This window comes from Camelus ferus, chromosome 21 (assembly GCF_009834535.1).
Source record: "Camelus ferus isolate YT-003-E chromosome 21, BCGSAC_Cfer_1.0, whole genome shotgun sequence".
NCBI classification, from domain to species: domain Eukaryota; kingdom Metazoa; phylum Chordata; class Mammalia; order Artiodactyla; family Camelidae; genus Camelus; species Camelus ferus.
In genome coordinates this window covers 22181506-22193313 of record NC_045716.1, presented here as the reverse complement: position 1 = coordinate 22193313, position 11808 = coordinate 22181506, and the positions used below count along the sequence as shown (strand labels likewise).

The window sequence follows — 11808 nt, the reverse complement described above, 5'->3', positions numbered from 1 at the left end:
AGCTCTGGTGTCTCTGCCCCTCTGTGACACCTCGGTCCCCCCGGGCACTGCTGGTGGCACTTTCTTTGGAACACTCAGCCTCTCCTGGGCCATCCCAGAAGACAAGAACCTCAGACACACACAGGCCTGTTACCGACATGGCCCAGACCAAGGTCAGCCTCTGCAGAATACGTTCCAGCCCAGGTAGGGGGCAGAGCAGAAACCCCCAGCCACCAGAACAACCCAGGCCTTACTGAGCCCCACGCAGGCTGGGATGGCGTCTGAAAAATGAGAGATGTCCAGCTCTGAGCAGGTGCTCCAAGAAGTTTTATTAGTATCCACACCGGGGAGCCACGGGTTCTTGCCCAGAACAAAGTGCTGAGAGCATCCAGTCCGGGAAGCAAGGCCACCACAGGCCGATAGGTCTGGCACCCATGGAGATGGTGACGTTTCTGCTTCAAGCACAGCCAACTCGCCCTCCTTTGCCCTTTAAGTCTCCTTCTAAAGACAAAGGGCTGTCCTCTCCATGAAGAAATGAGGTCCCCAGCAGTTTCTTGACTTGTCTGACATGTGCCAGCCCCCAGAAGCCTAGACCCAGGCCCTCTGTCTGCTCCCCAACCTCAGCCAGAATCAGCAAGCCACCCTCACCCCGGCAGCCCCCAGCTCACTCTGAGACCCTGACAGCTAAAGTCTGGAGCGGACAAATTCTATCAGGTTCTCCAACTGCTCCTCCAGGCGCTGCTCATCTCCGTGGTTCTCGATGACCCAGTCAAAGGCCCCAAAGTTGTCCAGGCCACATTCTGACTCAGCATCGTCCACCCCTGCGGAGGAGGTACGGCGAGGTCAGACCCCTCCCTGCCGACAAACACTGGGCACCGGCATCGAGGCCTGCTGGCTCCACCTGGAGCCGCCCTCTCCTGAACTCCCCTCGGTCACTCCAGAGGGCACTTCCCCACACCCTGAATCACCGGGATAACAGGTTCCACAGCCCACAGCCACTCGAGCCCCCAGAGAGTCCCGCTGACTTAACCCTTCACTTGTTACCACCATCTCAAACCAGACAACCCAAATGGCCACTTGACTTTCATTTTATGTAAAGATGATCATGTCGATTTCTCTCCCTAAATCTCTGGTTCAATCCTCATGGGAGGCAGCGTGTGCCATTCTCACCTGACAGTGAGAATGGTAATAAGAGCATCTACCTGGTGGGTTTGCTGTGACTCTAAACTGGGATCATATGTACAAAGCACTTGGCACTGGCCTGGCCCATGTGGTGAGCAGCCCTCAGGAGGGGACTGACCCACTGATTTGAACTTCCCCGAGTCCCAGGGACCTAGGACAGGAAAGACTCCGGAGCTGGGCCTCAGAGCTGCCACAGAGCAGGCCCTGGGCTGACACCACTGAGGCTGCCAGTAGAGCTCCGTCCCCCTGCACCCCACCCCCACCCCTCCCGCTCTGTTCATCAAACAGGAGTGAGGTTTGTCAGGCCCCCTCCTCTGACCCACAGTCAGCCCCTCACCAGGCTGGAAGGCAAAGGTGAAGGACCATGGGGGTGGGTCCCAGGCAGACCTCCAGAAGCCCACTGGCCTAGAGAAGACAGCTCAGATAAGGGTTCAAGGCCAAGGTCATGGGGGAACCTTCACCCCCAAGGACACCCTCCTCTACCCCACTCCACTTTCTAATCTGGAGGTACTCCTGAGCCCCAAGCCTCAGACCCCTTCTTATAATCCCCTGTTCACTCCCCACAGCCTGCCAGGGAAATGGCAGAAGACAGAAGCACGGGAGTGGGTGGGCTGGTCTGCAGGCAAGGTGGCCGGCCTGAGTGCTGAGCCTGGAGGCAGAGGTTGTGAGCAGCTCACCTGGTGTGAACACCCAGCCCCGTTGCTGTCGGCTCTGCTCCGTGGCCACCACACGGACCGTCTGCGTCACAGCCCCATAGGCCTCCTGAAACCACTGGATGTCAGACACTCTCCGTGCGTCACTCACCAGCTGCAGGGAAAGGACACAGACAGGGGACCAACAGGACATGGTGTGGGGAGCAACAGGACAGGGCTCTGGGGGTGAGGGCAAAAGGGGGGGGGGGCGACCCAGACCTCACTCTGAAAAAGCTGGAGCATGGACTACAGAACCCAGACAAGTGTATCCCCCTTCCCTATTATCACCCAACCAGCTGAAACAGACATCCCTTTCCTCCTCCAGGGAGCCCTCCCTGATCGCTGCAGCCCACAGCCCACTCTGCCCATGCTGTGTTCTACGGTCCTGTTGGTCATCACCAAACTGAAGAAGACGCCTCAGGCTTTGAAGTCAGATCAGCCGATCCAACACACTCATTTTACAGATGAGCAAACTGAGACCAGAAATAAAAATACCCTAGTCGGTCCCTGCCCTGCCAGCATATTTTAAAATGTAAAAGTGGGTGCTGGGAAAACTGAACAGCTACCTGTAAAAGACTGAAATTAGAACATTCTCTAACACCATATACAAAAATAAACTCAAAATGGATTAAAGACTTAAATGTAAGACCAGATATTATAAAACATCTAGAGGAAAACATAGGCAGAACACTCCCGGACATAAATCACAGCAATATATTTTTTGAATCAGCTCTTGAAGTAATGGAAATAAAAGCAAAAATAAACAAAGGGGATCTAATTAAACTTAAAAGCTTTTGCACAGCTAAAGACACCATCAACAAAACAAAAAGACAACCTACAGAACGGGAGAAAATATTTGCAAGTGATGCAACAGACAAGGGACTAATTTCCAAAATATATAAACAGCTCATACACCTTAATATCAAAAAAACAAGCAACCCAACCAAAAAATGGGCAGCAGACTTAAATAGACATCTCTCCAAAGAAGACAGAGAGATGACCAACAAGCACATGAAAGGATGATCAATATCACTAATTGTTAACAGAATGAAAATCAAAACTACAATGAGATATCACTTCACACCAGCCAGAATGGCCATCATTAAAAAGTCTGCAAACGATAAATGCTGGAGAGGGTATGGAGAAAAGGGAACCCTTGTACACTGTTGGTGGGAATGTAAATTGGTGCAACCACTATGGAGGACAGTATGGAGGTTCCTTAAACTAAGAGTAGACTTACTTTGTGGTCCAGCAATCCCACTCCTGGGCATATACATGATTTAAAAAGACACATGCACCCCAATGTTCACAGCAGCACTATTTATAATAGCTAAGACATGGAAACAACCCAAATGCCCATCAACAGATGACTGGATAAAGAAGATGTGGTACATATATACAATGGAATACTACTCAGCCATAAAAAAGAATTAAATAATGTCATTTGCAGCAACATGGATGGACCTGGAGATCATCATTCTAAGTGAAGCAAGCCAGAAAGAGAAAGAAAAATGCCACATGATATTGCTTATATGTGGAATCTAAAAAAAAGGACACAAATGAACTCATTATAACTTAGATGATTAATTTCTTAAATACATGTAAGCACATCTGACTGTCCTTTACAATTGGATTACTGCATTCTTATTTTGATTTTGATTCTTCTTTTGTGGTTGGCTTTATTCCTTTGATAATTCTGTAAGTTTAAAAAGCTAAGGCTCTAAATTGTTCTTAGAAAGAATGGACAGTACATATATGTAAATTTAAAAGAATGTGCAGTATATTGTATATATGTATTTATATGCAATATTTTGTATATGTGCAGGCAAATTGTACCAATTTTACTTAATAAAAATGAAAATAATAAAAATAAATAAAATGCAAATGTGATTCTTGCCAGTCCCCTGCCCTAAATCTCTCAAAAGCTTCCATTCATTCTAATAAAATCCAAAGCTCTCACTCCAGCTTACAAAGTCCTACAAGATCTGCAACCTATTTCCTATCATCTTCCTTCATTCATTCCGCTGCAGCCAATTGACGTCCTGCTGCTTCTCAAACCTGCCAACCTGGTGTCCTCCTCAGGGCCTTTGCATGTGCTGCTCAGTCTGCCTGTATAATCACAAGGTCAGCTCCCTCGCTTTATGGAGGTTTCTGCTCCAACGTCACCTCCTCAAAGAGGCTGTCCCTCCCATCCTGGCTCCCTTCCTGTCCCTCTCGATTTTGATATGCTGTTTATTTTCCTCTGAGCACTGAGTGTTCATGAAACCATCACTCTCTGTCAGTTTGCTTCTGTGTTTATTGTCAGTCTGCATGCTGCAGTGTCAGTTCCATGAGGGAAATGACTGTGTCTCATTCACTGCTCTATCCCTGACCCTTAGCACTGTCTGACACATAAGGAGCACTTAGTGTTCAATGAATGAATGAATTAGCACATGAAGAGGCCAGGTGTTCTTGTCCATGCTGCTGACATGGTCATTCACCCAGTTATTAAACAAGTACTGTGTGCCAGGCACTGGGCTGGGCACTGGGGATGGAGTGGTAAGCAAAGCAGACCTGGTGCCTGCCCTCAGGGAGCTCCAGTCTAGTGGGAGACTGATGCTCAACCAGCAGCTTCACTAATAACCACGGAACCACAGTGCACATCAGCAAGCATTTCAGCCTTAACGCTGCCGGAACTGAACTCCGGATTTTCTCCCTAAACCTGTTCCTCCACACTTGGCCTATCTCAGAAAATGACAGCTCTATTCGTCTGCTGCTCAGAAAGAAATCCTTGGATTTGTCTCCTGTCCTTCCACCTCTGAGCCATCGCACCAGGAAATCCTAGTGGTTCCATCTTCAAAACCTGTGCAGAATCAACCCCTCTCTCCACTCCACCACCACTCCAAGCCCAGCCACGGCCATCTGGCTGTCTTCTGGAAAGATCCTCTGCCTGGCCTCTCTGCTTCCACTCTTGCCCTCCCCCAAGCAGCTAGGGAGAGCTCTCTAAATCTTAGATCACACTTATTCGTGTATCTCATTTCTCCATTAGGGGTTTAAGATGTCCACCGGTGTTTTTGAATAAAGCATGAGAGCTTTGGAAGCCCAGCCAGGGGCAGTGTCCCTTCACAAGACTCAGGGCTAGTCTGATGACTGAAGGCCTACAGTTAGGAATTCTCTCAGAGAAGTGCCATTGGGATGGCTAGGATGCCCTGGTAACGGTTCCTGCCATACCAACAGCAGGCTGTGGCAAGAAGTGGAGAGCCACGCGCCCTCTACCTGGGTACTACGGATCTTGCTGACACAATGGATGTCCCCTACCTGGTGCTCGACAGATTCTAGGAACTTCACATCTTTCCTGCATTAACCCATGTGAGCAGCTGTCATCCTACCCAGGGAGGGGAAACTCCCTAGAAATTTGTAGGCACTTAAATATCAATTAAGCAACTTTTACTTTGAAACAAAAATTAATCCCTAAACCAGATCAGGCCTCTACTCTGCTCAGAACCCTCCAGTGAATTCCCATCTCACTCAGAGAAAACTCCAGTCTCTTCCAGAGACCCTGCATGATTCGACCTCACTTCCTGCCACACACCCCTCACCCACAAAAATCCATTTGGGTCACTCCCTGACTTCCTTCAGGGCCTGCTCCAATGTCACCACATCAGTGAGGCCTTCCCCGACACCCTTAGTCAAGCGGCAACCCTGCCCTCCTCATATCCTTGGCCTGCTTTATTTTGCCTCTGACTATCTCCACCTGACATATTCTGTATTTATTTAGGGCCTAACTCCCTCTACCCACCAGCTATAGTGTAAGTACCCTGAGGGCAGAGACCTCATCAGATTTTCCCATGATGTATCCCCAAGTCACCTGGAACCAGTCCTGGTACGAGATACTACTGGCTTCCAGAAGGAAAAGCTAGGGTGCTATGGGAGCACCGGACAGGGAGCAGCAGTGAAGACCTGTGTATCACGGAAGGTTTCCCTGTGGAGGGGCCATGTAAGCTGAGCTGGAACCAGGCAAGAAGGGAAAGAGAGGGCAGTCCAGGCAGATGGAAGAACATAGGCAGAGCCAGCCCTGATTCTGGAAGGAGCCTGATTTATCTGAGGGACAGAGAGAAGGCCAATATGGCAGCAGTGCAAGGAGCAAGGTGGCTTTAAGGGCAGCGGGAGTCGGATCATTCAAGGTCCAGACGTTCACATGAAGGATTTTGATTCTGTTCATCAGGTCAGTGGGACAAAGGTTTCTAAACGTGACTCAGTGAGTTTTTAAAAGGTTATTCTGGCTGCGGTTGGGTGACTGGATCATAAGGAACGTGAGCCGAAGCGGGACCAGTGTAGGGGCCACTAGGACGGTCCAGGTGAGAGACGACAGGGGCTTGGACCAGTGGAGAGAGAGAAATGGACACATCTGGGCTATACCTGGGGAGGGGCAGAGGAGGAGAAACAGATTTTCTTAAAGCTGCCACAGAGCCCACTTACCCAGATGGGCTGGGAGACGCCCTCCACGATCCTCCTGCAGAAGAAGCCGGGGTCCGCCTGGCGCTTCTCCTCCCCCCAGCGGATCATGTCCCTCCGATGGGCCTCCTTGTAGGTGCTAGCATCCAGGAGTCTCTGGAAATCCAAGCCGTGCTCCTGCCCAAAGCACATTCGGTCTCCACCACCAGCCTCTTTGCCTCGCAGGTCTCCCCTAAACCAGAGGGAGGGCCAGCCCTCTCCTCACCCTCCCTCCAGAGGGCTGATGCAGGACTCAGGAGGTTGCCACCAGGATGAGGCCTGAGAGGGAAAGGGTCCTGGAAACTAAGAAATCCCAAACCCTGGCAGATGGAAGAAAGGTCTCGGGATAAACCAGAAATTGTTTCAGTTTGTTCAGTTTAAATGTGTGATGTGGGTTTCTCTTGTGCAACAGCTTTACCCACCCAATTATTTCTGGCTTAAAGTAATCCTGAAATTAGTTTGCCTCCCCTGGGCACAGGCTTAGCCTTCAACCGAAGTGGGAAATCTGAAAACACACCATTCTGTGTCCTTCCACTGCCCCTTCTGGCACTGTTTACTCCCAGCCTGAAGCCCAGGAACCTGGCTTCCCTGTCCCTCTCCCCTTTCCCTCAGCCCCTTCCTCCTACCCAAATTCCTGGCACGTTTGCTGAACCAACATCACTCCAGTTGGCTATGGGCGCTCTTGGAGCCTCCAAGCCAGAGGCCCGCTGGAGCAGGAGGGGCTGCTCTGACCACCCTGGGGAGCTGCCTCCAGACCCAGCCTTCCCTTCTCCAGGGACACTGACAAGCAGGAGGGGTCCATGGAGAGGACCCCAGGATGGGAAGGGGTCTGAAGATCGTCAGTCAGTTCAGGTTTCAGCTCCCCTGGAATTCACTGCAGCAAGACCCTCTCCCCAAAGACTCAGCTCCTTCAAGTGCACACTGAGGGGGCCCAGCCAGTCGAATCACCTACTTTCACCCTGTTCCAAGGTGAGGCCGGCAGCCACCTCCCGTTTATAAACTCGTTTCCCATGTACTCTTTACCACAGGGGAAGATTAGCCACCAGGAGCATTATGGTCTTCTTGTCAAGTATATTCCCCATTGCAACTTAAGAAATCAACACATGAGCATTTCATTTTGGGTTTGTTTTTTAACGGGAGTAAGATGCTGGACTTCAAAACTGCAAGGGCAGGCTGGCCTATCAGTCTCCTACTGAGGTTTTAAGAATGCAAACACCTGCCCACCTACCCCACGGCACCCCGCAGCCTGGCTCACAGATCTGAAGTGGGGCCTAATTTGGGAACTTTGGAAGTAGATCAGGGGTTTTCTATCTGCTCCTTAAAGCCCTGGGGTTCTTCAGAAGTGCTCAGGCCCCGCTGGGGGAGGTTAAGTGCCTCCCCTCAATTCAAAGTTGCTCCCAGTCTATCTACTGGATTCAAGAAATTTCTCCATCCAATTTCAGTTGGGAAAGTTTCCTACTAAAAAAAATTTGAAGACCACTGAATCCGTTATCCACCAGGAGCCCCCAGGCGGCCATCCAGCGAATGGGTCTGTTTAGCTGGTGGAAGAAGACCCAACGGTACAGGAGAGGGCTTCCCACAGAGACGGGACTGTCACATGGAAGGAGGGGACAAATCATTCTGTGTGGCCCCAGAAGGCCAGACTCAGGCCAACTGACCAAAGGGCCATGAGCACAGGTCCCTGGAAGGCTGCACCTAGAGGTCAAGGACAGAAATGTAAGTGACTAGGGGGCCTTCATTGGGTGGGAAGCTGATCTCACCCTCCAGGCTCCCGAAGTCTAAGGTTCTAAGAGTTCCTGTTTTATTCTTTACAATCCTATTTTTTTAATCTACACGGTTCAAAATTCAAAAGATACATCACTGCCACTGAAAAATCTCTCTCCCTCTTCTGTTCCCCAGCCACATAGCTCCCCTCCCTGGAGGCAACCAACGGTACAATGTCTTAAGTGTCCTGCCCAGGCTTTCATACATCCCAGGTACCTGGGATGGTGCTGAATGCACTGCATAATGCGAGCACCCCATAAGTATTTGTTGAATGGCTGAATATATGAGCAAATATATTTACAATTTTCCCCACTTTTATACAAATGTAGCATTCTCTATACACTGTTCTACATCTTGCTTTTTTCACTAGACAATTTGTCTTGACAAGTCTTGTGATTAAATAGCTAAGGGGAAAATTTTAAGGGTTGTGGCCAGTCAGCTTCAGTGGGGGGAAGGGGGTCAAGGTGGGTCACATTTTTTGACCAAGGGGACAGACCCTTACTAATAACACAGCATCAGAGCTGCCAAATCACATCTACAGCCTTTTCTGGACATATTTTCCTGAACACACTCTAGGGAGGTGGCCTGAAGTGAGTAAGGCCAATGGGAAGGAAACTTTAAGCTGAAAATGCTCCCAAAATGTCCACCTACAGAAAGCAGAGAGTTGAGAGGGAGGGCATAGCCCAGTGGTAGAATACATGCTTAGCATGCATGAGGTCATGGGTTCAATCCCCAGTACCTCTGTTAAAATAAAATAAACAAATAAACCTAAGTACCTCCTCCAGCAAAAAAAAAAAAAGAAGGCAAAGGGCTGCCTGCCACCCTGCCAGCAGTGGTCATAGGAACCCCACTAGTGACTCAAACAACAGCACAGCAACCAAAGCCCGGAGCTGGCTCCTTCCAACCTACTAGCTGTCCCAGAACCACCACCTACCTGAGCATACCGCTCCTTGAGCGGACCGGAGAGCCGGAGGACAGCACAGACGTCCGCTCCGAGTCTGTGACACAGGGAGATCCGAACCCCATTAACGCAGAGCTTCCAGGCCCCAGAGGAGAAAGAAATCAGGAGGAGTGAAGCCCCATTTCTGCTGCTGGTATCTGTATAACTTTGTCAAGTCTCAACGTCCCTGATCTCCTCATCTATAAAATGGAGATAACCATTTCTGTTCTGTTTCCCATGGGATTATTATGCAACTCGAATGCGAAAGAGCCCTGAAGCTAACAGGTAAAACAAATAAAAGTATAATTACAATGTGAACATCCCGGCAATATTCTGGCTGGTAATCTGGTTACTGCTGGGCCCCTGAACTAGTTCTCTCACAGCCAGGGGTATCTCGGTCTCAGCTGACTTGGTGACCGCACATAAATAACTCATTCATTCAGTTGTTCAATTTACTCAATTGACCATTTGTTGGGTACTATACCTGGACCCAGGTGATACAAACATGAATAAGATACATGATTCCTGCCCTGACCATGAGATGCTCACAGATTCACTTAAACACTGACATGTTGTGATAGATGTTCTTATGTCCATGTTTCAGATGAGGAAACTGAGGCTGAGTGAGGAAACTTGACACACCCAAAGCACCAAAGCCAGTAATGTTAAAATAAAAATGAAAGCCAACAGTTAGTTCCTATGCCTTTACTAGGTGCCAAGAATTGTTCCAAGTCCTTCATGTCATTATCTCATTTAATCCTTACAATCACCCTATTATTCTCTCCATTTCACAGATGACAAAACTGAGGACAGGGTGTATAAGAAACTTGTACAAGATCACAGTCAAGTAAGTGCTGAGTCAGGATTTGAATCCCAGCAATCCGATTCCAGAGCCACTGCTTCTGACCACTATTAATTTATGTGTTTGGAGACAAGGAGAAATGTAACTCAGGAAAAGGCGGTGGATAATTAGTGGTGAAAGATTCAGGTGATAAACTCTGCCCTGGGGTTTCCCACAACCTCTTAAAACTCCCATGATGCCCAAAAGCAGCCTCCTGGTACCCCCACCACACTGGCCTTCAAGAGAGGAGCCGCACTCCACTTTCCCCCTGGTTTCTCTGCTCTCTAGCCCATACCCCAGCAAAAATGCTCCCACACAGAACATCTTGCTTTGAGAGAACACACTAAGCAAAAGGGACTACTTGGAGAGGCAGTGAGGTAAGGCAGAAAGAACCCATTCCTTGGAGCTAGACTAAAGCTGAATTTGAGTTCTGGATCTGCCAATTACTTTGTGTTCCTGGCAAGCTTGGGTTTGGTTGGTTGGTTTGTTTTCTTAACTTTTCAGAGCCTCAGTTTCTTCATCTGTGAAATGTAGATACTAATAATACCACACAGCACCTAGCAAAGAGCTTTTGAGAATTAAATGAGGTGTATACACACAGCATCTGGCACAAAATAAGGCCTGATAAACCCCAGCTATTAGGTGGTGTGCTGGGCAAGGATTTGTCTTTGGAGCCATACGCGATTGGGGTGCGGTCTGAGGCAAATCCTTTATCTGTGACTTGGTTTCCTCATCTGTAACAGTTACCTCGCAATACTGTCTTGAGTATTAGAGGTGGTGCAGCAAAAGTGCCTTGGTAGTAACTATTATTAATGCTTCTTGGAGAGACCTACAGCTGACAGTCTTTGGAGAGGTGGCCGCCTGGTTCTTTGAGGTGGGCGTGCAGACTGCTGCTTCACGTGACGGTGGCAATCTTCCACCTCTCGTGGCCCAGTGCTCCTCCTGTCCTGCAATCGAGGACCCCTACTCTAAAGCTCACTCCATCACACCCAAAACACACCCCCTGTGTCACGTGATTCGGGGATCTCCCCGGTCCTTCGCTTTTCCCCACCCCACGGACACCTGCTCTGCAGGACCTCGGTCACGAAGTCCTTCCCGGATTTCCTCTTCCCGCTGAACACCAGCACCAGCCGCGGGACGTCTCCGAGCGGAGCCATGGGGCCGCCACGCTTTGCGATCCCTAAAGCCGACACTTTTCCCCACCTCTTAAATCGGGCGACCCGGCGCCGAATGGACGCGGCCACACGGTGGAGCGGCAATAAGGAGGGGTTCGGTCTCCGCCTTTTCCATGGCCGCGGAGAGGACAGTCAGCCCCTACACATGCTTCCGTGCATTTAAATGAATGCCTACACAAATAGAATATGGAGAGAAAGAAGGTTAACTCCCAGGGCCTCCTTCTCCCCTAAAGCAGCTCCCCTACGAGAACTCATTTAGAACAGTCCAACCCGCCCAGAAGCTGACGTGAAGCCACGCCTTCTTAGCTGACACGTGTGACGCATGGGGGGCGGGAACTGGACTCAACTGTTTTCCCCCTGGGGGGGTGACGTTTTAAAATTTCCTAAATGGACCTCACATTACCTTCCACACGACCCTACAAACATTATGAAATAAAGAATAGACGTGATCGCGTTGAAGGAGTTTTCAAAATTGCCTTTTTATCTGTGCATTTTAATGCATGTGCTAAAGCAAATCTGGATAGGCCCCACAGTGAAATGGGTCTTTCCGGCGATGAACCGAGACAAGCACTCGGGGGTTGGGCCTGGTGACGTCATGCTAGGGGAGGGGCTTAATCACACCAGCATTATTTGATTGTTAAACAGGTTTTCTAACTGGAGAGGCCACTAGAGTTCGACCCTTTAAGCCCAGCGAGAAAACTTACGTCGCTTTTCTAGCCGCAGCCTCTTCAAAAGTTTTCGGAAGCAAGAAAGCTTGGAATG

The 11808-nt window shown here is 49.5% G+C and overlaps 1 protein-coding gene across 2 annotated transcripts; it reads right to left on the bottom strand.

Moving 5' to 3' along the window:
• Positions 1-283: 283 nt before the first annotated feature.
• PMVK (phosphomevalonate kinase) lies at positions 284-11311 on the bottom strand. Of its 2 annotated transcripts, none has more exons than XM_006177229.3 (5): positions 10934-11311; positions 9025-9088; positions 6312-6464; positions 1839-1968; positions 284-800 (listed from the first exon to the last, which is right to left on the bottom strand). In XM_006177229.3, the coding sequence occupies exons 1-5, from the start codon at positions 11026-11028 to the stop codon at positions 664-666; spliced, it is 579 nt and encodes a 192-aa protein (XP_006177291.1). In that variant the 5' UTR covers positions 11029-11311; the 3' UTR covers positions 284-663. The 2 variants fall into 2 exon arrangements, with proteins under 2 accessions (XP_006177291.1, XP_032320042.1); XM_032464151.1 differs by having other exon boundaries at positions 9025-9126; positions 10934-11077.
• Between the last annotated feature and the right edge of the window lie 497 nt (positions 11312-11808).